This window comes from Chiroxiphia lanceolata, chromosome 2 (assembly GCF_009829145.1).
Source record: "Chiroxiphia lanceolata isolate bChiLan1 chromosome 2, bChiLan1.pri, whole genome shotgun sequence".
In the NCBI taxonomy this organism is placed as follows: Eukaryota; Metazoa; Chordata; class Aves; order Passeriformes; family Pipridae; genus Chiroxiphia; species Chiroxiphia lanceolata.
In genome coordinates this window covers 618,452-646,093 of record NC_045638.1, presented here as the reverse complement: position 1 = coordinate 646,093, position 27,642 = coordinate 618,452, and the positions used below count along the sequence as shown (strand labels likewise).

Below are 27,642 nucleotides of genomic sequence, written 5' to 3'. Positions count from 1 at the left end.
AGAACTTCTACCAGGACATCTCCCCAGCAAAGGGAAGGGACGGGCAGTTTTATTATTCAGAGTAAAAAGGGTTCTTCCTCAAGCTATTACTGAAAATACCAGGTTTTTGATGGGGTTTAATCCATTTGCCAGCCATGGCAGCCAGAAACTGCTCGTGCAGAAAAGCAGGACCTAAGACATCAACACAAGGTGAAAAAAGTGAGTTTTTTTTCAGCTATGCAATAGCTAAAACCCTTCACACAAGGAGTAATGTCTTAGCAGGCTAACTCACACTTTCTCAGGCCAGTAGGAGCCACGGGTAAAATTCAGGCAGGGATATGAAAAAAGTCCTATTTATGAAGTGCAAATGTTAAGCAGAACTGTACAGCACAGGAACTTTAAAATGCCATAAAAATATTTTAATGGTATTCAATAATTGCAAAAAAATGATATAAAAATGTATTTAATGCCTCGATTCACTCTTTTGTAAGTATTGTAAGTATTCTCTGTCCTTCATTATTTCACTTCATCCACTTTCTCTAGAAAAATACAGCAAAACATCCAGCAAACCAGGTTTCAGAGAAATCCAGTCACAGGGCTAAAGAAAAATAATTAATTGAAGAAGTGGTCTGGTTGAGAGACCACCCTGCCACCAGCCCAGGCTGCTCCAAGCCCCGTCCAACCTGGCCTGGGACACTTCCAGGGATCCAGGGGCAGCCACAGCTTCTCTGGGCAACCTGGGCCAGGGCCTCCCCACCCTCCCAGCCAGGAATTCCTTCCCAATATCCCATCTCTCCCTGCCCTCTGGCAGTGGAAGCCATTCCCTGTGTCCTGTCCCTCCATCCCTTGTCCCCAGTCCCTCTCCAGCTCTCCTGGATCCCTTTAGGCCCTGGAAGGGGCTCTCAGGTCCTTCTGGAGCCTTCTCTTCTCCCGCTCTGTCTGCAGGGGAGTTCCACCCTCACAGAACGTTAATAAGAAGACAAGATCTGTATGTTTAGTCCAGAAATAAAAGCTGGACAGTATGGACTCGTCTGCTACAAGGTAACAGTGGCTCTCCCTCGCTCACCTCCTCATGTACCCAGTCACTTGCTCCGTGTCTGACTCCGAGGAGTCGCTTTCCTCCTCGGAAGGAGAGTTCTGCCATTCCTGGAAGTCATCAGCACCCAGAGCTTTGTGCCCAGTGCCCGGGTCATCCTTTGCCTCCAGGGCATGGTCACAGTGCCCCTCGTGCTCCCGGGCAGGCAGGGCGGCGGCGGGGCCGTGCCCGCTGCCCTCCAGGGTGCCCAGCAGCACGCTCTGCAGGTTGATGGTGAAGCAGGCACTGCCACTCTGCCTGGCAGGGCACTGACAGCTCAGCTCGGGGAAAGGGCTCAGCACCTCCCCGCCCGTGTCCTGCTCTCCTTCCAGGTCCGAGTCCTGCTCCTCAGAGCCCCGGGGCTCGGGGGGTGCGCTGGCAGTGCCCGGGGTGCCGCTGTCCTCACGGGGCCCGCTCTCCGAGTACTGCACGGGGGGGGTGCCAGGGGCAGGGGGGGCTCTGCCCAGCACCCCCCTCCTCGTGTAGTCGTGGTCCCACAGGGCACTGCTGTCACTGTCCTCGCTGTCACTGCCACTGCCACTGCCCCCGCTGGCCTTGGGTTTAACCTCCCTGGGGATGACCTCCATGGAGTCTACTTCTTCTGCTGGAAATATCCAGGATGGGTAGACCCACCTCCTGATGGATTCCTAAAGGAGTGAAGGGAATTAAAAACATCAGCCAAACTTGCACACGTGCACAGGAAAACAGGAGCAACAACACCCCCAGTCATGAGGTTGTCAAACAAATGATCCCTTCTGTGCCATGTTTTTGGGTTTTTCCACAGAGTTCAGGGTATTTAGGATTGTTCCCTCTTCTCCATTTCTGAAAATCACAGAACCACTGAACACTTTGGGTTGGGAGGGACCTCAAAGCTCATCCAGTGCCACCCCTGCCATGGGCAGGGACACCTTCCACCAGCCCAGGTTGCTCCAAGCCCCGTCCAACCTGGCCTTGGACACTTCCAGGGATCCAGGGGCAGCCACAGCTTCTCTGGGCAACCTGGGCCAGGGCCTCCCCACCCTCCCAGCCAGGAATTCCTTCCCAATATCCCATGTAACCCTATTCTGTTTCAGTTTAAAGCCAAAACACAACAGCCTTCACTACAAATCCAGGCACGCTGGGCAGCCACAGAAACAAAATGACAATAGTGCCAAGCACTGTCAGGTATGTAATGATTTAGTTCTGATTTCTAAGGTCTCTTTCTAAGACTAAAAGCTCATTTTAGAAACACATCTTAAACCTGAGCCAAGTCTTGCAAACCTCTCTGAGCTCTTGCAGTTACCTGATCAATTTTATTGTCCTTTAAAAATTACTATTTGAAGCAATTTTAACATCCCAAGCCCCATTTTCCCCCTGCACTTTGGAGGATTATTTAATATCCAAAGCATTGAGGGAAAATAGTGACAATAAATAAAAAAAATAAACCTTAGACACTGCTTGGCAAAGTCATGTACAGCAATTTTAGGGATGTGAAGGTAACGACACAGCAAAGAATAGAAATGAGGCAAAAAGTCTTAGAAAAAGGTGAGACCAATCTGCTCTGGGTATGTTTGCAGAAAATGGAAAATGTTTATGCTGAAAAACCCCACAGAATTAAATGTAAAAGAAATTGGAGCTATAAAAATAAAACAAGCAAGCAAAGATGGATAGAAACATTTTTGCTTGAAATCTAGTGGCAGTTCAGTCTCTCCTATGAAAATAAAAGATCAGCTGGCTCAGGACTGGCTTCCTCAAGTGCCAGAACACTTGGCCACAGAAAAAGAACGATTATTCAAAACAGTGGACCAATTCCTCCTGCAGTCTCTCCTCCCAGGGCAGGTCCTCCAGCCCTCTGCTCACCCCCAGGGCCCTGCTCTGGACCCTCCCCAGTCTGCCCACATCTTTGCTGTGCTGTGAGGACCAGAACTGGGCAGAATACTCCTGACAAGCACTGAGCAGTGGGGGATGATTCTCTATCTCTGTTGGTAACTTGTCACAGAAGGAGAAAAAAAAGGGTTTTGAGAAAGACTGAGTATTTGTTCTTAAGATCAGACAAGACTTAGCAGCCTGAAGATTATCTTTGACAGAGGTGAATTAAACAATCTGCAAATTAAACATTCTGTGTTCTTACATAACTTGCACATAATGCACAGGATTAGAAATTCCAGGAGGTAAACTTCCTCCTCTCACCCAGAAAGGTTAAATCTGAGAATTATTACATACCAAGGCATGTGGCAGTGATTTGCCCTGAAGAAAATAACCTCCTGCATGCAGACACTTCAAGGCAGCACCTATTACCAGTGAGATACACACAGCACCTGCCACTGCAGCTAAATGATAACCTGGGCAGGAAAAACAATCAATAAACAGAAATCAATGAGGGGCACCACGGCCACAGTTCATACCCCACATTCACAACAGCTAGTGAGAATAATCCTGGTTAGAAGGGACCTCTGTAAGTCAAAGTCACAACAAGACCAAATCTCAAATTAGATTCAGGAATTAAAAAAGAAATGACACCATCTTTGATCTTTCTGCAGTGAGTGGGGGTTTGTGTGGCTCACAGGACTGCCAAGAGATCTGTTGCCCCAGAGTGGATGGGGTTTGTCTTTCACTTACAAACCCTCCCAATGTTTCTCTCTTGGAAGGTACTTTCTGATACTGAGGCCCCACCTCTGCTCGCTGGGAGCAGGGACAGGACCCAGGGAAGGGCTGGAACTGGGACAGGGCAGGCTCAGGGTGGATCTCAGGACAAGGTTCTTCCCCCAGAGGGTGGTGGGCACTGCCCAGGCTCCCCAGGGCAGTGGGCACGGCCCCAAGGCTGCCAGAGCTCCAGGAGGGTTTGGACAACGCTCTGAGGGACAGGGGGGAGTGTTGGGGTGTCCTCGGCAGGGCCAGGGCTTGGACTGGGTGATCCTGGGAGTCCTTCCAAGCCCAGGATATTCCATGATTCCATATCACCTATCATTTTTCAGGATTGAGTTGGAAATGTCCCCACAGCACCCACCCAGACAAAGCCTTCCAGCACAGTTACCTGGGCGAGCCATGGAGCCTGAAAGGACACATTTCCAGGGCGAGGGGATGGAATGTTTGTTCAGGGATGCAGAGACCACAACAGACACACAGTAATTCCTACTTGGATACAATTCCTCAATGACAGTACTGAAAACTTCTTCAGTGGTTTTCTCCTGTGCCCTCTGCCAAAGAAAGCCAATGTTTTAAAGTCAGTTACTGGCCTAAAAAGAGATCCCTGGTGACTCTCCCAGACCTGCTACTCTGTGGTAAAAGATTGTGCTGGCCACTGTCTTTCTTGTAAGAAAACACATTTCTATGTTTTCTTTTGCTTCCACTCACATATTTGCTTCTGGGGACCTGCTCACCCTTTTATGCTTTTCGTGTTTCTGCCCTAAAGCACAAATAAACCCCAATGTTCTTTACCTTATCCTCTCTATCCTGTGATTTCAGTGTTATTTCATAATCAAGCTCTTCGTAGATATCAATTAAAGAGAGCAGCTTTCCCCTTTCTCTGTAGTGAGAGGTTGGCAGCTTCATGGTGACATTTATGCAGTTTAGACAAGGAGTTACATGAACTTCTGGTGGTCCCAGGCGTGCTATTGAAAAACAAGAAAGGGAAAAAATTATGGAAAAAATATACACTATATATTCAGTACCTGCTGTATTTTGGTGATGGATATGGAGCTGATTAAGCAGATTCCACAGTATGCCACTGTTGGAATTCCACAAGGCCTTGGAGCATTTAACTCCCACAGTCAAACCATAATTTCCCACAGGACTAGATTTTAGAACCAGAAAGGAGTAGGGGGGAGGGAAGAAGCAGAGAGGGGGCAGAGGTTTTGCTTCAGCTTCACAGAGATCTGAGCTTTGTATCTACCTGAGACAAAAGCTGAGGTTAATGCACAGAATACAATCCCAGACTGGTTTGGGTTGGGAGAGACCTTAAAGCCCACCCAGTGCCACCCCTGCCATGGGCAGGGACACCTTCCACCAGCCCAGGTTGCTCCAAGCCCCGTCCAACCTGGCCTTGGACACTTCCAGGGATCCAGGGGCAGTCACAGCTTCTCTGGGCAACCTGGGCCAGGGCCTGCCCACCCTCACAGGGAAGAATTCCTTCCCAATATCCCATCTATCCCTGCCCTCCTTCAGCTTAAGACCATTCCCCCTTGTCCAGTCCTTCCTACCAAACCCAGTGCTGAGGGGCTCCAGGTCTCCTCCTCAGGGATGTTCTCAAACCCCTCAGTTACCCTTGTGCCCATTCTCCCCATCCCCTCCAATCTTCCCTCATTTCTGAGCCTGGAAGTGGCCCCAGCAGCTGCCTCTGGGCTGAACTCAGAGGGGACATGACCTGTTTCTCCTCCATGGTCCTCCAACTGCTCCTCAATCTCTGCCTTTGTTACTTCAAAACTCAATTCTAAGCACAACCAAAGTGAAGCCACCTCTGGCATTATAAATGCCCCAATTGAGAGGCACCTTCAGAAAGGAAAAATGAGGGTGATGGACAAGCAAGTAAACCTATTTCCCCACACCTACTGCAGACATGGAATTTCTTTAACTCAACATTCACTACTCCAAGACATAAAACCAATGTGTTTTTATTTTTAAGTTATGTATCTTTTGCACTTCAGAGATTTTTACTTTGTATTTGTCAATACTTGGCACGATGCTATTTCCTTTATATTTACATATATATATATATTTTATTTCAAAACCAGATTTTTCATTTCAAGTCCATTTATCAGAACTATTATCAGCCACTAATTTAAAAAAAATTAAGTCTTGTAAGTGACTTAGATACAAATAGCCACTGATCCAGTTAGCTTGGAGTCTCACTGCAAAGGTGGAATATAATTTGGAATATAATTTATACATCAGCTGCTGACCTCTAAAATGAGAAGTGCAGAGAGAGAACTCACTCTGAGTTAGTGGTGCAAAACGCAGCACGGAAGAGTTGAACACCCTGGCTCCTGTGATGCTCTGAACAAATGCATAATACTCAGTGGACGTGTCTTTGAAATCCTCTGTCAGGTCACAGGAGAGCTGTGCAGTGCCTGAGCACTGCCTGGCACTTGTCCAGTCCCAGTTCCTGCAAAAAAAGGCAAAGTAATCTGAATTCTCTGATATAAGAAAGGGTGAGAGCATGAGGAAAGCATTTCTCAGTGGAAAAGCAAGAAAACCTCAGCCTTAGTATTTTCACAGAATCCCAGGATCCCTGGGGTTGGAAAAGCCCTCCCAGCCCATGGATCCCCCCTGTGCCCCATCCCCACCTTGGCCCCCAGCCCAGAGCACTGAGTGATGAGTGAAGCCAGGCCTTCCTGGGACACCTCCAGGGCTGGGCACTGCAAACCTCCCTCCTATTTGAGTCAGTAAACAGTAAAGTTTGTGCCCTATTTGCCAGCCTTGCCTGCGGGGTCTGTAGAGCACCCTGTAGGAGGTTGGCACAGCTGGGTCATTCCTTGCCTGCCAGGACAGAACGTGCTGGAAATTGTTGGAGTCCATTCGCAGGTTGTAAGGAGGCCCTCCCAGAATTCTTTCTAGAAAGGGAAAAATAACACAAACAAACAACACATCAAAATCATGGCAAACAAGTGTGAGACCGTGACAATTCTACTAAACAAACCCAATTAGAGCAACTCAGCATTTGCCCCCAGAGCAATAAAGCAACCAGAGGACAGTTCAGCACGACAGACACAGCGATGCAAGGGATGCTGCTCCTGGGCTACATTTCTGTAAAGTTCCTCCTTCAAAAAGCACGAAGTTTTAAAATGGAGCTTGGTGAGGGTGTGCAAGCTATGAAATGAGTTAGGAAAAGCACGTGAAAGATGATAAAAACTCTTACCAGGTAAGCTGCAAACAGCTGCAGACAGAAAGCCGAGGTACACTGGAAAGTGAAAGTGGGAGTTAATGGCCTGTGTGTCTGCAGGGTGGCAGCTCAGCTGCTGCCAACCTCACTGCAATGCTCAGCATCCCCTCAGTGCCACTGGCACCTTCCTTCACACCTTCCTGCTGCTTTCCTCCACACCTCCCACCTGCAGAGTCTGGGAGAACTGATGCCTGTCACTAATCCAGGGCTCCAAGGAGCCGGATCTTGGATCACTCCACTGTGTTCAGGCTCGTGCTGATCCCTCCAGATGGGGCTCAAAACTCGGTGTGAACCAACACCCCCAAGATGTGCTTGTCAAACACTGTCTCAGAGGGCTCTCAGTGTATTCCAGGTCCCTCACTCTGTCTGTTAAACACCATTTCGAGTCACGACAAGAACTTTAGAACTGATCTGGGAAAAGATTCTATTATTGCTGGAATCATTCCCATGGATTGTAGAATCACAGGATGGTTTGGGTTGGGAAGGACCTCAAAGCTCATCCAATGCCACCCCCTGCCATGGGCAGGGACACCTTCCACCAGCCCAGGGTGCTCCAAGCCCCGTCCAACCTGGCCTTGGACACTTCCAGGGATCCAGGGGCAGCCACAGCTTCTCTGGGCAATCCTGATATTCCAGAGGTTTCTTCATCCTCCTGTACAACCTTCCTAAGAGACTGTTCATCCCCCCAGGGTCTCACTGTATCCAGATTCTTTTCCTTGGCCTTGATCATTCCTATATTTTCAATGTGGTGCTTCAAAGCACTCTGGGAATTATTGTTCTGTCTGACCTTTCTAAATTTTTTTCCTCAAGCTCCTCCAGCCTCCCTTCTGCTTTCTGAGGGCAGCCAATAGAAACTTCCTGTCTTCATTTTAAGGCATTTTGTGGTCATTCCTCTGACTCATGAGATGCCAACTCCCACACTCAGTTGACCAAAGAAGTCACTACTATAATTTCAAACACGTTTTTTCTCATGCTTTAGATGAATTCCATGGAAAAATCTGCCAAGTTACTTCATTATCTTCCCTAAAACTCTCTTTTGTCTTGACCTGACATGTCAACAAGATGTGTCACAGTAAGAATGGGTGTGAAAAGAGAACACAACTCTAGGACATACATTAAAAAATAAAACCATTTATGGAGACCCACAAATAATGGTTAGGACAGGACTATCACACAGTGCTTGAGGTTGGAAGGGATCCCAGGATTCAGCTCCTGACTTTGTGAAACACAGAACCAGAATACTTATCCTGGTAGAGGGGATTGGGAATAGTTGTGTCAGTGGGAACTGATGTGCTGGGAGAATTTCCTCATGGATTAATGCAGTTATTTTCTGATCTTTGCCTACAGCTGCAGAGAGAAGTGGAAGAGGAAAGGAAACATTTCCTACATGATTAATTAAAGAGATTTCTGCCCAGATTCTTTGTGGCCACAGAGAAGTGCCTTAAGAATTGCCCTTTCCCTGGTGGTGGCACACACAGAACACACACAGATCCACCTGGGCCATGAGTTTGCTGAGTTCACTTGGGAAGGACACCCAGCCAGGTGTCTCTCACCACGTGGCTCTCTGGACATTGTCTCAAGCTCAGCTGTGCCCCCAGCAGCCCTTCTGAAATGAGGGGCAAAGACATCAAGCACCAAACTCGAGCTGCACACGCAGCAAATTCAGATTCCCACAGGGCAGGAAACTCCTCTCTGCAGTTTCATTTTGCCATTCAAACCACAGACATCTTCTTTCTTGTCCTTGCACTCTGACATTAATTCTGAACAATAAACATCCCCTTACAGAACTGCAGTTAGAAGCAGAACAACTGATTTCTTTCCTGGTAGTAACAGATCACCTACATGGGAAAAGCATCCAGTGGGGATGAACAACAAAGCAATATTTTAATTGTTATTATTCTTTAGCTGCCACAAGCTCAGATCTATAATTATCTGTGCCAGCTGCCTTGCTGGTGTAGTTCCTGTTGACAAAAATGTTTCTCTATTCTGTCCATATTTAATTTTTCAATGCCTCTTCCCCACGGAAATCAAATTCCGTCCAGCAGGAGTTCAAACAGCCTCTGAACTTTGTTTCAACAAACACGTTTAGCAAAGAGAGCTGAACAGTTGCAAAACTGTTTATGTTACAGTGTTACACAAGAGACACAGACCACAGAAAACCTCTCAGACCAAATAACTGGGAAAACTAAGACTGGGGAGATGAAGATGGTTTGTGAACTGAGTGGGGAATCTTCTTTACCATCCTGGAGTTTCTAGTCATCCCTGGAAGTGTCCAAGGCCAGGTTGGACGGGGCTTGGAGCAGCCTGGGCTGGTGGAAGGTGTCCCTGCCCATGGCAGGAGTGGCACTGGGTGGGCTTTGAGGTCCCTCCCAACCAAACCAGTCTGGGATTCCGGGATGATGATCTTACTATTTTTACACAATCAAATGATCCTAAGAAACCACCTTCTCACTACAACTACAGCTCAGCCAAACTATGTTTGTTTTACCTGCTAATCCAGAAACTAAGGAGTGCTGAAAAAATTAAATAAGGAATGAAAACCAACATGTCCAACTAAGAGCTCACTGGACATTCAGAGGGGCACAACCACGGAATGGTTTGGGTTGGGAGGGGCCTCAAAGCCCATCCAGTGCCACCCCTGCCATGGGCAGGGACACCTTCCACCAGCCCAGGTTGCTCCAAGCCCCGTCCAACCTGGCCTTGGACACTTCCAGGGATCCAGGGGCAGCCACAGCTTCTCTGGGCAACCTGGGCCAGGGCCTCCCCACCCTCCCAGCCAGGAATTCCTTCCCAATATCCCATCTATTCCTGCCCTCTGGCAGTGGGAAGCCATTCCCTGTGTCCTGTCCCTCCATCCCTCGTCCCCAGTCCCTCTCCAGCTCTCCTGGATCCCTTTAGGCCCTGGAAGGGGCTCTCAGGTCACCCCAAAGCTTCTCTTCTCCAGGTTGGACAATCCCAATTCCCCCAGCCTGTCCCCACAGCAGAGGGTTTCTGTCCTGGTTAGAACAGCTGGGCCCAGTTCATCACTGGATGGGTGTAACCCAAACCTGTGTATTCTAGAGCCTTCCATGCCATGGCCCAGAAACTGGTATCAATGAACCATTTACACCCTCTGCCCATAGAGCCTGACTCCTCAGGCTGTAAACTGGGTGTTCAGAGGCCTGGGAGACAGGAGGGTGCTCCTGTCCTCACCCCCAGTGTGGAACTGTGAGACAGGAGGGTGCTCCTGTCCTCACACCCTTTGTGGAACTGTGAGATAGGAGGGTGCTCCTGTCCTCACACCCACTGTGGAACTCCCCACCCTGAGGGAGGGACTGGGCATTCCTGCCTCAGCTGGAGGATAGAGAATCTTGGGGTCTTGGAACTTTGGGATCCAGAGGAAGACTGCAGACCACCACTCTCAACTGGACTGCAACCACCACTTTTTAACCAGACTGCAACCACCACTCTTGCCCAGACTGCACCAGCACTCTCACCAACAGGTTTTCCCCTTCTCCTTTTGCTTTGGACTCAGGGAGCCCAAAGAACACGACCCTGTTCATGCCCCAGGGTGCTGGGTTATACATTTGGGTTTTGTGGGTTAAACCCAACTGTTTGCCTGCATAATCGTACTTATTGTATTATTTTATTATATTGTTATTCTGATTTATAATCTCTCTTCTGAGTTGAGTTCATTTCCCCTGCTGGTTTACCTCTAAACCAGCACAGTTTCCCTCCCTCTGGTCATGGTTTATGCACAGAATGGAGGATGCAGACACAAGACATGAGATCCTTCTCCTGTGAGTGACTCCAGGGCCAGCTCTATAAACACACAACAGCCCCTTACTGTGGTAATTCAGCAGAATTGTCAGTGAACAATTCCCTGTAACAGAAAATCCTCTCTAACAGGTTCAGGCACTCACCAAGCTGATAGAAAGGCATTGGCACATCCATCAGGGTTCCCGTGGAGATTAACAAACAAACCCCCCTGCTTGGAAAACAAACATTTTGCTTCTGTACCTACAAATACATGGGGAAAAAAAAATCACATTCAGCAACTCATCCTAGTAAATTATCCCAGTAAAGTACTGGCAGATAAACCAAGGTCTTACATACAGAGTTATCTGAACCTCTGCAATGTTTGGGAGAGGACAGTGGTACTGAAAGAGTTACAGCTTTGGGGGAGGACCATGGTCCTTAAAATGTTATGACAATTTTAGTCAATTTTATGGCAATAGCACTTTGGTTTTTTAATACAGAAAGGGCTCTTACCACTTCAAATAAAGACAGAAACCACTGTATGATTATTTGTATTAATTCTGCATTAAGAGAGCAGCTGGAAATTCTGTGCCACTCACTCCAGCTTTGTAAGCACAATGAAAATAAACTTTGGTTGGCTTTGTTGGAAATAGGACATGAACTCATCACTTGCAAAAAGTGTCTCCAGAAGGAGGGTAGATCAGGAAAGAAAAATTAAATATAAGGAAGTTATGGAATTTATATTATAATATTTAATGCATAAGATCTGTTAAAATATTCCTTCTCTCCAATGTTATTATTCTACTCTATTTAATATCCTCAGGGTATTAATATTCACAGGATCTGGTTTTGAATTAGCTGGGCAAGGGTACAACTATTTCTAAAGAATCCCCTCCTCAAGTTTAATAAAAATAAATAGCTTTTTACTTAGAATCGTTTGAAAATACAACATTATTTTCTCTGCAAAACAAATGTCTTAAAATTGAAAATCATGACAGAGCATATTATGGTCAAACTCATGTTTTTATATCCATATATTAACACAGTATCTAATCCACCTGTTAAGATAAACTAACAGAACCCCTTATCTGAGCAGTCAACCTTCCTGTGCTCAAAGTTCTGGCCCAGCTGGAGGAGGTCACTGGCTGAACGTGGGGAACCTGCACCTGTACAGCTGACACTCTGAATTCCACAGACAGAGAGAACATTCTCTTCCTTCACACTGGTTCCTTTCATTCACTCATTCAAGCAGGAGAGGCATCTGAACAACAGCTGCCCCTGCAGGGTGGGATTTTCCAGGTGGTTCACAGGTTTCCCACAAGGAGAAGGCCTGGAGGACCCTGAATTCACTTCACAGGTTATCCCCTTTGTGTGTTAATCCCTGCAGTTAATCCCAGCCTTGCTCCAAGCACTCCAGGAGGGGTGTTGTGCACATGGATTTACATCCCTTGGATCCTGGTGTTGTGCACATGGATTTACATCCCCCGGATCCTGGTGTTGAGCACATGGATTTACATCCCCTGGATCCTGGTGTAGTGCACATGGATTTACATCCCTTGGATCCTGGTGTTGTGCACATGGATTTACATCCCCTGGATCCTGGTGTTGTGCACATGGATTTACATCCCTTGGATCCTGGTGTTGTGCACATGGATTTACATCCCTTGGATCCTGGTGTTGTGCACATGGATTTACATCCCTCGGATCCTGGTGTTGTGCACATGGATTTACATCCCCTGGATCCTGGTGTTGTGCACATGGATTTACATACCTTGGATCCTCGCTGTCCATGCTGTCAGCAATAACAACTATCCCACTCTTGGAATCTCAAGTGGCTCCTGGAGGGCTCTGGATGCTGAACACCACCGGTGTCTCACATGATGCATGTTCCAAGCAAAGCTGTGTGTTCAGCACCTTCAAACACGTGAGAAAATGGGCTCTGATGTGTTTATCTCCAGGGCTGCACAGCTCTCTAAAGCCAGATGTCCTCTGTCCTATCACTGCCAGGGAAACTCCAGGGGAAATTCCAGAGGAAAACCATTTCTGTCGGAACTCTGCTCAGCTTCTGTGACTCCTCTTCAGAGCTCCAGGAATCCCTGCAGAGAAGCCATGGAAACAGCAGTGAGTGCAGCCCCTCCTCAGCCAGCCTGTGTTCACAGCAATTCCCTTGGGAGCTGCCTGGAGCCCCTGGTGCTTCCAAAACTCTTGTCTCACACTTCCACATCATCCACAGCTGGAGTTTGGGTTGGGAGGGACCTCAAAGCCCACCCAGTGCCACCCCTGCCATGGGCAGGGACACCTTCCACCAGCCCAGGTTGCTCCAAGCCCCGTCCAACCTGGCCTTGGACACTTCCAGGGATCCAGGGGCAGCCACAGCTTCCCTGGGGTCTGCAGGGGAATGTGTTAAACCCAGAATAGCTGGGGCTGGCAGGGACCTCTGGAGATCCCCCAGTCCAACCCCCTGCCCAGGCAGGGTCACCTGGAGCAGGTGACACAGGGATGTGTCCAGGTGGTGTTGGAATGTCTTCCAGAGAAAGACTTTCCACCCTCCCTGGGCAGCTGTTCCAGTGCTCTGCCACCTCCATGGGAATAAGTTCTTCCCCATGTAGAGGTGGCACTCGTTGTGTTTTAGTCCACGGCCATTGCTCCTCATCCTGTCACTGGCACCACCGAGCAGAGTCTGGAACCATCCTCTGACACCCCTCAGAGATAAATACAATCAGTACTGAAACCACATGAGCCAGGGAACTGCACTGACAGCTCGGGTGTTATTCCCACATTCTGTTGCTGGGGGACTTTGGATAAGTCATTTCTAAGGATATCAAAACAATTTAACCTTAATAATCCGAGTGCATTAACCAGCAGCCCGTTTTCCATGGGCTGCCACAGTGCTGCTGGTGAGGGCACAGCCTCCAGCTGTGCCAGGGGAGGCTCAGGTGGGACAGGAGGAGGAATTTCCTGCTGGAAAGGGTGGTGAGGCCTTGGCAGGGGCTGCCCAGGGGGGTTTGGAGTGCCCAGCCCTGGAGGTGTCCCAGGAAGGCCTGGCCGTGGCACTCAGTGCTCTGGGCTGGGGCCAAGGTGGGGATGGGGCACAGGGGGGATCCATGGGCTGGGAGGGCTTTTCCAGCCTCAGTGACTCTCTTTTCTGTCATTAAGGAAAAGATGGAAGCGAAGCGGAAGGAGAACAGAACCAACAGACCGTGGGGGATCCACATCCAGCACAACCATTTCCTTCTGACAGCCGTTAATGAGGAGCCCACGGAGGGACCAGCGTGGGGACACAGCCCGGAGCCCTCGGGGTGCTCCGGTGTGAGGGGGGGACACAACAACGGGACAACAGGCGCTGTCACAGCCCAGCACTGCCTGGTTTTCCTCACAAACATCAGGCCTTGCCGCAATAACCCACATCTCACGCTTACTGGGCGGGCTCAATTCTGCGGGCGGTGACGCCGCCGAAAGTAAACCCCAGGGGTTTTGGGGCCCAATGTGCGGTTCTGGTGTTGTCGCCCCGAGAGGGGCCGCAGGGACACCCATTCGGGCCCCACACGGCGCCCACAGGACCCAGAGGCATTTCCAGGAATGCCGGAGCACCGAGCGCAGCTGCAGCAGCCGAGTAGGCGCCCACAGCCCTCCCCTGCCCGGCCCCGGCAGCTCTGTGGAGCCGCTCCGCTGCCACAGCACAGCGTGAGGGAGAGCGGGGGGCACCACGGGGCACACGGCGCTGCTCTCCAGCCGTACCTCGCAGCGGGGAGTCCCCGCGGGCTCCGCTCCGGCTCCTCATCGATCACCATTGTTCCTCACCGATCCTCCGCAGGCCCCATCGCTCCCTCGGTCCCGCCCCGGCCGGCGCCGAGAGGGAAATGGCGGCGGGGACGGGGCGGGGACGGGGCGCGGGATGACCACGCCCCCATCCAGGCCACGCCCCCCACTCCCGCCAATCAGCGCAACTGCTCCGCCAGGCCACGCCCTCAAACTCTTCAGGTCACGCCCCCGCACAGCAGACCACGCCCCCAGATGACAACAGACCACGCATCCGTCCCGCAAGGCCACGCCCCATCCCATTAGACCACGCCCCCAGCCCACCAGGCCCCTCCCCCAGCCCACAACACCACGCCCCCATCCGCCAGGCCCCGCCCCCAGCCCGTCTTTGCGGCGGTTTCCCCAAAGTCTGTTGTTTTTCCTGCCTGTTCTTTCCCGAGGTGAATTCACTGGCTCCGCTCTCCCAGGGTTTCGTGCTGAAGACGCTGACACTGCGCTTTCCTCCCCCTTTACCATTTCCTTCTCCCTTTTTCTGTTCATTCCCCGCGTCTCCACGTCTTTAAACTACAAATACAGCAACAAGTGAGATGTTAACTGATTTTAGGGTGAGTTACAGGCAGTTCCTGCAACTAGGTTTAAACTCAGGAATGACTTTTTTGGGATTATAAATGTAAATATTGCCTCCACTCGTAGCTGACCCTGGACACTCAGCAAAGGGCTCCCTGTCAGGAAGGGACCCGATGCCGGCAGGGAGGGCAACAAACAGGAGTGAAAAACTGCCTGTGGAATTTGGAGTGCAATGGGGAGCCTGGTCTTGGGCTCTGCTGCAGGAAACACCGACTTTATTTTCCAAAGAAAACCGGGAAGAAATTGCCCAGGTGCAGTTCAGTGGCCTTGCAGAGAGCTGATGTCCTCGGTTCTGTTGCTGTGTGTGTGCTCAGGGGTGAGCACAGGAGGCTCTGGGGAGTCTCCACTGGGGGCTTCCAGTGCCTAAAGGGGCTCCAGGAGAGCTGGAGAGGGACTGGGGACAAGGGATGGAGGGACAGGACACAGGGAATGGCTTCCCAGTGCCAGAGGGCAGGGAGAGATGGGAGATTGGGAAGGAATTCCTGGCTGGGAGGGTGGGCAGGCCCTGGCCCAGGTTGGGCAGAGAAGCTGTGGCTGCCCCTGGATCCCTGGAAGTGTCCAAGGCCAGGTTGGACGGGGCTTGGAGCAACCTGGGCTGGTGGAAGGTGTCCCTGCCCATGGCAGGGGGTGTAACTGGATGGGCTTTGAGGTCCCTTCCACCCAAACCAGTCTTTGTTTCTACATAAATCCCTGTTTCTGTGCCTGTCCCTGGATGAGCCGTGTCTCCCTGAGGGATATCCCGTGTGGTGCTGGCAGGAGGTCGGTGCTGGACGAGGAGCATCTCGTCACATGTGGAACACGCTGTGAGAAGCTGACCCCGGGAGGGAGGGAGGTGTTTTGGGGAAGTAGCTGAGATGCTGAACTTCCTGTTCAGTGAAGGATCTGCCCTCTGCTTCCCAGCTGCTCTCGTTGCAAAACAGGGGTTCATAAAACAACTCAGGGAGTTCACTGTGACTCGTCTGCTGCAATGAATCAAATTCAATTTAGAACCATTTAATGGTTTGGGTTGGAAGGGACATTAAAGCTCCTGCATTCCACACCCTGCCATGGGCAGGGACACCTTCCACCAGCCCAGGCTGCTCAGTTTGTCTGTTCTGGGCAGAGAGGGGGGGTTTGTGTTCTGGGCAGAGAGGGGGGTTGCTCTCTGGGGCAGTGGCAGAAACATTTCCCTCTGTGGTTTTGGTGCTGTGTGTGTGAATCTGCAGCAGGAACGTGGTTTCTGAGGGACTGCATTTCTGCTGAGAGCTCTGTCTGCTTGCACACCCCGACACATCCTCTTTGTGCTGCTCACACCCCATGCTGAGCTCTTGCTCTCTGTTCTGGTTGCTGGGGGTTCAGGGTGCACAATAATTGCCACAGGATTTGGCTCCTGGTAGGTTTGCTGGGAAAACTGTTCTGAGCTCAACTCTGTGGACTCTTCTGAAACCTGAGTGGATCCAAAACTAGGACACGCTGACCCTTCCCTCTATTTTATTTTAGATTTGTGTGCAACCCTAGCATTTTTCTTTTTTGTAAGTTCATGTTTTGCCAACTCGGCTCAGAGAGGAATTAAAAACGTCCAAGGTTTTCAGGGGCATTTTTTTATTTAAGGCTTTCCCTATTCAAGAAATTGGAATGTGTCTTTTTTTGGCCTGAAGGTGATGCTATTTCTCCAGGAAAAAAGCCCTGGAAAATCCACTGAAGAGGAGTAATTTGGGAGTCTGGTAGAAAATGCATGTGTTAAAATTCAATATACACCTATTAATGCTGTTTGAGTGTGGTAGCAAGTTTTCATCAGCACTTTGGAAGACTGAGACCTCCCTCAGCAGAGCTCAAAAGTACTTTATGAAACCTTCCAGCATGGCATGGGCCACTAAAAAGAGAAGTCAGTTTACTTGTCGTTGTTCATGTACATCTTCACTCTGCCTGCTTGTGCTGGTTGTATTCTCTGCTGTGCTTTCAGATTTGTTGGTGGGAGAGAGGTGTGATTCCTGTGCAGGTCCCCCAGAAATGCCTTTGCAGATTTGTTTTGAGAGATTTCACTGCTCGAGGCGAGAGACAGGGGCAGGTTTGTGGTGTCACTGCAGTCACACCTCGTTTCTCTCAGCTCTCCCCAGCCCTGGGCTGTGTTTCTGTCCCCTCTCCCCACCCTGGGCTGTCCCTCACTCCAGCTGTGACACACAGGCACGTTGCTGACTTTTGGCCCAACTTCCTTGTCTCCCTTTCTTGCCTTTGCAACCTGGGGAGAACCTTCTTTTTTATTGAGAACTGTTTTGTTTCTTGAAGGATTGCTTAAAATGCCATTCCAAGTGGGAGGGCAGGAGGAAGTTTTTGGCTGGGAGGGTGGGGAGGCCCTGGCCCAGGTTGCCCAGAGAAGCTGTGGCTGCCTCTGGATCCCTGGAAGTGTCCAAGGCCAGGTTGGACGGGGCTTGGAGCAACCTGGGCTGGTGGAAGGTGTCCCTGCCCATGGCAGGGGTGGCACTGGATGGGCTTTGAGGTCCCTTCCAACCCAAACCATTAAATGATTCTATTCAATAATTCTATGATTGTATATCTATCTATCCATATCTATATTTCCCAGATGGATTTGCAGGAAACAGAGCTTATCCTTGACACTTCCTTTGTTTGGGAAGACGTGGCCCCTTTTCCAGTGGAAAATTATCCTTTCAGGAAATCCTGTATCCCCTTTCCAAAAGATGCTGCTCTCTGAAGTCTTGGAAAAAAATTCCAAGTTGCCACAAAGGACATTTTCACCTGCTGCTGCATGTTTTTACAACTTACTCTGAGTGTGTTGTGTGGAATAAATCCAAACCTACTTCTATTACTCCAAGTAGTATTAATTGCATAGAGACAGTTTTTACACAAACAAGGTAATATGTGAACTCTTTTCCATGGAATATGTAACTCTCTTCCACCTCTGAGCTCTGGACATGGTTGTTTGCAAGCCAGATGCACAGGAAAGTACTTTAGATCCCTTCTTTCTTAGTGGTTGAAGCTTTAATTTAAATCATGGGAGTGTTGCATTATTGACTGAACACAGCATTCCCTTTTCCAGCCTAGTAATGAAATCCTTCTTCCTGCTGGTGAGGTGTTATAATACAGAGAAGTCTTAAAATGTTCTGGTTTAATAGTTATTAATTGGAGGTTAGATTACAGAGCATTAATTTGCCTGGCTAATATTATTAATTTGTCCTCTTTATCAGGATGGTTCTGTTTGCCTGTGCTGCCTTGATGTATCCTCCAAGATCAGTTGAGATGTGATTTGGTGTCACACCACCAGTGAATTTGGTAGCTGGCCCGTGGTTTTCACTGCCTGTCATGCAATTTAAAAAATTGTTTAAAAAATATCTATATAAATAATATAATTATGACTTCTTAAGTCAAATTCTTCATGAATTCGTACCGCCTCAGTGAAGTCAATTAAACCTCACAGGGGTTTAATTCTGCAGTCAGGGGGTGCAGAATCTGCTCTCTGGTGGTTTCTGTTCATTAAAAGCCAGCACTGAGGTAGCAGACTATCAAATGCTTTCTGGGGCTGTGAAACACTCCGAGAAGGGTTGGGTTTCTTTTGCTCAGAATACTCAGTTTTGGAAGAACTTCACTGTCACTGATGAGCCCCTGGCAGGGGCAGAGCTGCACAGTGCTGAGTTATGAGTGTTATTCCCAGTGTGGGACCATGAGTTTCACACTTTTCTCAGACACATATAAACACAGGAACATGGAATAAGTGTTTCTCAAAGCAGGTCCTGCATCAGCTGGGGTTTCACTGCCTGCAGGCTTTAAATCCCGTGGCATCCCCGAGGGCTAATCAATACTGATGGCAATTAGTGCACACACCCAGTGAAATAATAACTCTCAGTTTGCCTGGTTTGCTTTGTCTCTTCACTGAGGTGTAACACAGGAATGCCCAGCTGATGGGGAGGTTGTGTGGGGCTGGCAGAGCTGGGTTCCCTCTGTGCCAGGTGCTGTTCCTTTGGGAGGAGGACGATGTGCAGCAGCCAAGATCCCAATGCCCTCGGTTTGAGGGATGTGGGAGGGCCTCAGGGGGCTTTATTTCTGTTCTCCCTTGGGTAAACTCCAGCCTCTGGAAAGCTGCTGGCTCTCCAGTCCTGGCAGGTTTTCCCTCAGGGTGTGACAGGCACCGTGCCCGCCCTGGAACACACACAAACCACCCCGTGGCTGCTGAAGAAAGGGGAGGAGATTGTGGTGTTCCTGTAGCCCTGCAAAAATTTGCAGTGGGTCTGAGGTTTGGGGGGATTCCTGCAGCTCGTTAGTCCTTTATTTCACAAAATGTGAGGGCTTTGCTGAAGTTTTTAAAGCTTGTAGCCTCCCAGGATTGTGGAGAGCAGCAGAACTGCCCCCACAGCAAGATTTGGGGGTTCCCTTCCCCTTGGGGGGTTTATTTTGCTGGTGTGGGCATGGGAGGGAGCATTTTACCCTACAAAGAGCACACACAGCTCTGGCCACTGGCCCTCAGGGGCTGCAATAACCTGGAGAATTATCCAGGAATTTAGGAATTTAAGCTTTCTTCTGTTTTTTGCAGGTGGCAGGACAAAGTGCTTACAGAGATCATGTGCAATATCATTCTTTAGTCTGGCTCCTCTCCTTTATTTTGGGGAAATACTGCGTAGCTTTGCCAGGAGATGGCAATTGGAAACACTTACTGTAAAACTCTGTTCATTTAATTTTACAGTTTGAAGCACCTTCTAATAAAGGGATTTGGTTTGTAGTGGGGATGTGTTGTTAATTATCATTAGACCTCTGCTTTTGATTAATGCTGCTAATTAGTTTCCGCCCTTGACTTTTTCCAATTAAGGAGTGGATACCTTGGTGCTAAACATGTGGGCATATTATCTAATTAGATGGAAGAAACACGGGCTCTCTTTCTAGGTAATTATTTTAACTTCCAGGAGTTGCTTTGCTCTGCCCAGAGCTGGGACTGGCTCTGGGTGAGGGCACAGGGAGTGCTGAGGCTCCAGCCAGAGGGGATTAGGGATTAGAAACAATTTTTCCCTGCAGGAGGGGTCAGGCCTTGGAATCAGTGTCCCAGGGAGGTGGTGGAGTCCCTGTGTCTGGAGTGTCCCAGAGGTGTCTGGATGTGGCCCTTGGGGATGGGGATTAGGGGTGATCCTGGGAGTGCTGGGTGAGGGTGGAGGATCCTGAAGGTCCCTTCCAACCCCGATGATTGTGGGATTCTGGGATTTAGACCTTCAGCAAGGCAGCCCTTAATCCTGATCTCTCTTTACACAACCCACTTGGGAGCATCTGTAGAGCTGCAACACAACAGGAACTCCTGTGGAATTAAATATTGATTTATGTTGAGTGTTTATCCAAAAGCAACAGTTTTTTGGCCACTTGGATTTATAAAACATTCACATCATGTTGAATACAATTTATTTAGGACTGTTTCCTTGTCCATTTGACAGTATAAATTTGAGTGGCCAAAGTGGCCATTCCTTCAGACAACTCTGAATTCCTTGTATGGGAGCTACTGTAAAAGTGCAAATATTCCCATGGCAATGGTGCATTCTAGTGGAATTTCATGATTCTGCATACAGAATCAGAAAACTCTCATTTTCCTTGTTTGCATAAACCACTACTTTACACTTCTAAGTAGTGGATGGAAATCCAGAGAGGATTAAACTAAATGAAGGAACAGATCATTTTCAAAGGCTAAAGCCTGACAGATCCTGGAGTTCCAAAGCACGAACTAACCACACTTCTCCAACTTTACTTTAGAGAAACCTTAGCATCCCTTTGCTTTGAAAATGAATTTTACCCAAATCCATATGCTTGCAAATAATGGTGCTGGATACCACAGAGTCAGTTCTGATACTCCCTTGGTAAATTTGTCCAAATTATTAATTTTTAACATACATATAATTTATTTGTGTTCTATATATTTACATATTTTTATATGATGTCCTGATTTTGCAGGTCTGCTCTTGAGCAAGGTCTCTCCTCAGGGAGATTCCCAGTGATTAGGTTGCGTGTCTTGAATCCATCACACAAGCAGGGTACAAATAATCATAGAATTATGGAATGGTTTGGGTTGGGAGGGACCTTAAAGGTTGGATGGACCCAGTGCCACCCCTGCCATGGGCAGGGACACCTTCCACCAGCCCAGGTTGCTCCAAGCCCCGTCCAACCTGGCCTGGGACACTTCCAGGGATCCAGGGGCAGCCACAGCTTCTCTGGGCAACCTGTGCCAGGGCCTCCCCACCCTCCCAGGGAAGGATTCCTTCCCAATATCCCAGCTAACCCTGCCCTCCTGCAGTTCTAAACCATTGTCCCTTGTCCTGTCCCTCCCTGCCCGTGGTCCTGGGAGCTCCTCTCTGCTGCCAGACCCGGGGCTGCTGCTGGAGCTGCACGTCCTTGCCCGTTTGCAGTGCCTTGTTCTGGATTCTGCAGCTGGATTACATCTCGTCCAGCACCTCTCCTGATGAGGAATTCTTCAGCTGCAGATAGACTGTCACCTTTGTCCTGTCAGCCAAAGCCAACCCCCGGCCCCAGCAGTGAGTGACAATGACATAAAAAGTATATTCTGTGGAGCTGTTTGGGTTACCAGCCACGGCAGTGTCAGTGCACTGCTCCCTCATTACCATACACATGGCATTAAATGCAGATTTCCAGGGAGGGTAAGCAGAAGTTGGTGCTCAAATCCCCGGGAACAATGCGGTGGGATTTGTGCAGCTCCCTGTCCCCCTTAGTGGATGTGAGAGCATTAACTCCTCGTGGGTGAATGTGTTATTGACTCTGAGTAAACAGCCCTTTCTAAAGCCCCTGCAAAGTGTTATTGGCCAGTAATACACAGTAAACAGACAAAGAACGACACTGTGACAGTCGGAACAAAGGGGAGAGAGAGAGGGGTACAGATAATGAATCATTAATGCTCGGGAGTTGTGTGCTGCCTTCCGACAGTTGCCTGAGGGAGGTGAGCGGGAGGGCTGAGACTCCTCCATGTGCTGTGCTCCACCAGCTCCTTGGGCAGCCCCCTCCAGTGCCTGACCACCCTTTCCGTGGAGAAACCCTTCCTGGGAAACACCCCCTGGAACTCCCAACAGGTCCCATACACGGATTTCATTACTTACAATTTCACTCCGTAAAATTTTAGTTTTGCAAATTTAAAATATCAAATCCCCCAGTGTGAGCTGTGTGCAGAAAAGGAGTTCTGGGCCATTATGCTGAAGGTAAAAATATGCTTGTTTCCTCGTTCAGATGTTCAAGGGATTTTATTTTATTTATTTTCTTTAAGCTGAGAGAAAGGTGAAGGAGAAGAGTAAGACAGTGACTGTGTGAGTTTGAAAGCCAGAAGATGCAGAGTCCGAAACAGAGGCACTGTCTCAGCCAGGGCTGACAACCAGCAACAATTACTGTCATTTTGGCAGGGGCTGCCCAGGGAGGTTTGGAGTGCCCAGCCCTGGAGGTGTCCCAGGAAGGCCTGGCCGTGGCACTCAGTGCTCTGGGCTGGGGGACAAGGTGGGGATGGGGCACAGGGGGGACTCTGGGAGGGCTTTTCCAGCCTCAGTGATTCTGGGATTCTGTGAAAGAGGCAGGTGGGGACTCACTGATGGTTCTTGAGTCTGGTGGGAAGAGCTGGAAGATGTGTGGGCTGGAAGATGAAGGGAAGGCTGTTCCCTGGTGAGGTGAGGAGGGTTCCTCCAGCCCCAGGAGAGAAATCCCTTCGTGCTCCTTGCCCTTCTCCCTGCCCACCTGCCTTGGAGCACTGCAGGGTTAACTCTGCAGCTCTTCCCTTCTGATCACACTGAGGGCACAGCCCAGCACAGTTATAGCACAGCACAGTTATAGCACAGCCCAGCACAGTTATAGCACAGCACACACAGCACAGCACAGTTACAGCCCAGCCCAGCACACACAGCACAGTTACAGCACAGTTACAGCCCAGCACAACACACACAGCACACACAGCACAGTTACAGCACAGTTACAGCCCAGCACAGCACACACAGCACAGTTATAGCACAGTTACAGCACACACAGCACACACAGCACAGTTATAGCAGAGCACACCCAGCCCCTCTGCCGAGCAGCCAAGAAGGGACATTGTCCTGGCAGCTCTCAGTCCTGTCCTGGGAGGGAAATGTCCTTGGCCTCTGGGTTGCCCCTCTCGTGCCAGCCCCGGGCCAGGCTGTGGTGCCAGGGTGTGATGTGGGGGAGGCAGGGAGAGCAGAGAGCCAGGGACACCTCTGCCTGGCTGGCTGTGCTGATCCAGGGCTTTTCCTGGCCGGGCCGGTGCCCTGTGCTGCTCCAGCGGGGCCTGGGGCTGGGCACTCGTCTGGGTGGTTAATTAAGCCTGGCTGCCCGGGAAGGCCCATCTGTTCCAGGTAAATGCTGGTCTATTTTCTCCCCTTGGCAGGCAGACAAAAAGCTCCCGTCAGTTCTTGCAGAGGATGGATGGGCAGCCTCGAGTGCCAGGGTTTGCATTCCTTCCCTGCCTTCCTGGAGGCTCAGCAGCCAACATGGAGTCACACTGAGTGCCATGTGTTGGGATAAAATCAGGGTACCTCCCTCCCCATGGCTGAACACGGAATGTCTGCAAAGCATCCGCTCCTCCTGCTCTGCTTCCAGGGGCTCCCGTGACCTTCGCTTTCTCCAACATCTCCTCTGGCTGCAGCTTCACAGAATCCCAGAATCCCAGAGTCACTGGGGTTGGAAAAGCCCCCCCAGCCCATGGATCCCCCCTGTGCCCCATCCCCACCTTGGCCCCCAGCCCAGAGCACTGAGTGCCACGGCCAGGCCTTCCTGGGACACCTCCAGGGCTGGGCACTCCAAACCTCCCAGGGCAGCCCCTGCCAAGGCCTCACCACCCTTTCCAGCAGGAAATTCCTCCTCCTGTCCCACCTGAGCCTCCCCTGGCACAGCTGGAGGCCGTTCCCTCTCCTCCTGTCCCTTGTTCCCCCCCAGCTCCCCTCTCCTGTCAGGGGGGCTCTGGGGTGTTATAACCCTGGTCCCTCCCCTGCTCCCAGCCTTGTTTGGTTCTCCAGGGAGGGCCACAGGGAAGGAGCTGGTGCCTGGTGTGACGGTGTGACAGTGTGACAGTGGGACAGTGTGACAGTGTGACAGTGTGACAGTGTGACAGTGAGCTCGCTGTGCCCCTCGTGCTCGCACAGGGGTTGCTGTTGCCACAAGAACTGCAGGGTTATCCTGGCACCACCCACCCTGGCAGGTGCAGAACTGCTCCGTGCCCCATTTCAGGGGCTGGCAACTGAGGTACTATAAGGGCAGAGAAACAAGTCACCCCAAATCCATGAGGTGTGATCCCAGCCTTCCCAAATCCTAGAGGATGCCTGGGTTCCGACCCACCTTTGCTGTTGCTCTGCTTAAAAAATCATTAAGGTTGGAAGAGACTTTCGAGATCCCCCAGTGCCAGTGTCACCCAGCAGCACCATCACCACCCCTGAGCCACGTCCCCAAGGGCCAGAACCATATCCCCAAGTGCCCAAGTGCTTGGTGAGGGGTTGGAGGAGATCCCAGCCATTGTGGACAACTGAGCACTTGTCAGCTGCCCTTTCAGAGACCCTTGTCAAGGCCACAGCGGGTCTGTGTGTCCTCTCTGAGCTCCTCTCTCCCCTCCCTGCTGTGCCTGCTGTGAGCAGCACTCACCAGTGAAGAAGGAGCAGCTGGGATGTTCCATGATTCTGTGATTAAACCAAAATAATAAGGGGGAGCTAAGAAGTGCAATTGAAATCCTACAGAAATTGGATAGGAATGTGGGGACTGACTGCCCTGCTCCTGTCCAGTGCAAACTGGGAGTGCTGGGATGGTGCCACTTGCAGTGTGGTTCCCCTGTGCCAAGGAAATGTGGCCACCCCTGGAGATGGGGAGTTAAAATAAAAGGAGTTTTAAGAGATTTACTTCATCCCATTTGAAAACCTTGCCAGGGACTTGTTAACCTACTGTTGGCAACGCAGCTCCTGACCAGGATGCTTAAGAATATCCTGGGATGGAAGAGCTTTTAGTAGGTTTTCATTTTTAAAATTGATTTTCACTCTGAGTCAAAGGTAGAATAATATGTGAGGGCACTGGTGATGGTCCCCAGATTGAGCTGGAGATGAGAAGTTCCTCACATAACCCAAGTACATCAGAGGAACAAATTTGGAAGGACTTTTGAATTGTGGAGCCTCCTGAGTTGGGAGGGACCCACAGGGATCATCGAAGTCCAACTTCTGACAGACTTTACTGATACTCCTGAGCAGGGGGTGCTGTGAACAGAAGAAAATGCAACACAAATATTGCCTGGAAGGAAAAATACAGAGGTTAGCACTTCCAACAGGAAAAAGTGTCTCAGTTCTAAACTTCTAAGTAGCCTGGAGAAGGGACTGGCACTGTGTGGGTAATGCTTCCCAGAACTCCTGGACTGTGCTCTGAGCAGGGCAGGTCTTGTGGCAGCTGCACTTGGAGCCACCAGCCCCAGCCAAGCATCACAGTGACTCTGCTTTCAGGCCCAGCTCTGCCCACAAAGTGCCCCCAAAGCTGCCTTCCCACCGCCGTGGGGAGCAGGGTCTGTGGAAGGAGCTCCACCAGCCTGGGCTGGCTCTGTGTGCTCAGGAGTGAGGGGCTGGGGAGGTTCTTGGGCTCTGCCTCCCCTTCAGCACGGCTGAGAAACATAAACCCCCTATTTCTGCAGCCACACAGCAGCTTTCTCAAAGGCCTGGGCGTGCCCAGCAGTACCTGGGGTGTTATTTGTGTGCAGCCCCTGCTCGCTGCTCGGGGAAGAGGCTCTTCCTTTTCTTTGTGCAGCAGCTGGTGCTGCTCTGGGCCTGTGCTTGGAGGTGCTCCTTGGGTCCCCACAAAGCCTCTGCAGTGGGGAGTCATTGAATCATAGAAGGGCTTGGGGTGGAAGGGGCCCTAAAGATCATCCAGTTCCCTTTAGGGAAGTCCACGGAAGCGACATGAGGTCGAGAGCTTTTGCTGGGGGGAAAGGGGAGAGCTGCTGAGAACAGATCAGAACAATAATGCATCTGTGAAACACAAAATTGCCCAAACCTCAAGCCCTGAGTCATCCTGAGGTGCTGGGCTGCACAGACTCTCACTGCAGGCTCAGTGGTATCAGCTTTGGGGTCTTGGTTTGTGAAAGACTCGGTGGTTTACGCTCAGGAAGAAGGGTTGAGTTGTGTGTGGCTGGAAGTGTCACGTGTTCCTGGTAAAACATGTTTTGCTTTTGTAAGCTACACCCACGGTCTCATAGACTCACAGAATTATAGAATTGTTTAGGTTGGAAAAGCCCTCCCAGCCCATGGATCCCCCCTGTGCCCCATCCCCACCTTGGCCCCCAGCCCAGAGCACCCAGTGCCACGGCCAGGCCTTCCTGGGACACCTCCAGGGCTGGGCACTGCAAACCTCCCTGGGCAGCCCCTGCCAAGGCCTCACCACCCTTTCCAGCAGCAAATTCCTCCTCCTGTCCAACCTGAGCCTCCCCTGGCACAGCTGGAGGCCGTTCCCTCTCCTCCTGTCCCTTGTTCCCTGGTAGCAGAGCCCGACCCCCCCCGGCTCCCCCCTCCTGTCAGGGGGTTGCAGAGCCAGAAGGTCCCCCCTGAGCCTCCTTTGCTCCAGGCTCAGCATCCTCACCTTTCTCTGGAGAGACAGTCACAAGTTTAGGTTTTGCTGTTTCCTGGTCCTTCCTCTGCCACAAAAGAGAAATGGAAACCTCCCCTGGGTGTTCTCAGCGTGTCAGAGAGTAATGAGCAAACCAGGTATTGCACTGAGCCACGGGGCCACGCAGCAAAACATCCCCAGTCTGCTTGGGAAAAGGTTTGAGTCTAAAATTCATTTGCCCAAAAACAGAGCAGTTGATTTTTGGGGGTCTGACACAGTTGCCCGTTTTCTGCGATCGGTTTCCCTGTCCCTGTGAAGGGTTTGGGAAGGAAACAATTCCACGGGAGGTGTTCAGATCACACCGGCAACAATCAGCACATGTCTGGAATGAATAAAATGAGGACATTCTTGCCAAGTAGTTTCACAAATGCTCAAATATGGTCAAACAAAGACTTAATCTGGGCTCAAAGACACGTATCTCAGCAGATGTGTGTAAACCAAATCAAATCCCCCGGGAACAGTACTTAGGAGTTATTCTTAGGCGTCGGAAGGACAAGGATGGTCCATCTGTGAATTTATTACACGAGATGAGAAGCATCATATGAAAGTCATTGCTGGCCTGGAGGACAGCGGGGCTGAATGTTCAGGAAGTTTAGAGGTCATGCCTAAAATCTCTCTTTAATTAAAATAGAATCCCTCAGAGTCTGAGCAGAAAATGCCGTGTGGAGCCTCTGTTTTACTGAGGTGTGGCTGGTGAGTAGAGCACAGGTAATTTCGCTGCTGGGTTCAGGGGAACCAGGATTTTGTGGACTGATTGGATCAACACAGAAGTTTTTACTGACTTTTTTGATATTTCCTCCTCTGTCAGAATAAATCTCTTGAAATGGCAGGAACAGAAATGCTTTGATAATTGATAATTTAAAATATTATGTGAAGATTCTGGTGCAAAGATACCACCCTGTGGTGCAGAACTGTCCAATGTTATGAGTGATTTCTTAATTTTTCCATGCAAGGTGTCAGATAGGAAAGTGAATTAAGAAAATACCCAGAACTGTAGCAGTCTAAAATCCTC

General features: G+C 50.1%; 1 protein-coding gene across 3 annotated transcripts; it reads right to left on the bottom strand.

Annotated features, from left to right (window-relative positions):
• Positions 1–809: 809 nt before the first annotated feature.
• Positions 810–14,519, bottom strand: IFNAR2 (interferon alpha and beta receptor subunit 2). 3 transcript variants are annotated; one of them, XM_032680120.1, is made up of 10 exons: positions 14,388–14,519; positions 12,421–12,745; positions 10,814–10,910; positions 6,888–6,929; positions 6,453–6,582; positions 5,965–6,134; positions 4,472–4,644; positions 4,068–4,230; positions 3,257–3,375; positions 810–1,701 (listed from the first exon to the last, which is right to left on the bottom strand). In XM_032680120.1, exons 3-10 carry the CDS (start codon positions 10,842–10,844, stop codon positions 1,042–1,044), a joined length of 1,488 nt encoding a protein of 495 aa, XP_032536011.1. In that variant the 5' UTR covers positions 10,845–10,910; positions 12,421–12,745; positions 14,388–14,519; the 3' UTR covers positions 810–1,041. The 3 variants fall into 3 exon arrangements, with proteins under 3 accessions (XP_032536011.1, XP_032536012.1, XP_032536013.1); XM_032680121.1 differs by lacking the exon at positions 6,888–6,929; XM_032680122.1 differs by lacking the exons at positions 6,453–6,582; positions 6,888–6,929; positions 10,814–10,910; positions 12,421–12,745; positions 14,388–14,519 and adding exons at positions 5,397–5,521; positions 11,831–11,835 and having other exon boundaries at positions 5,965–6,008.
• Positions 14,520–27,642: the final 13,123 nt, after the last annotated feature.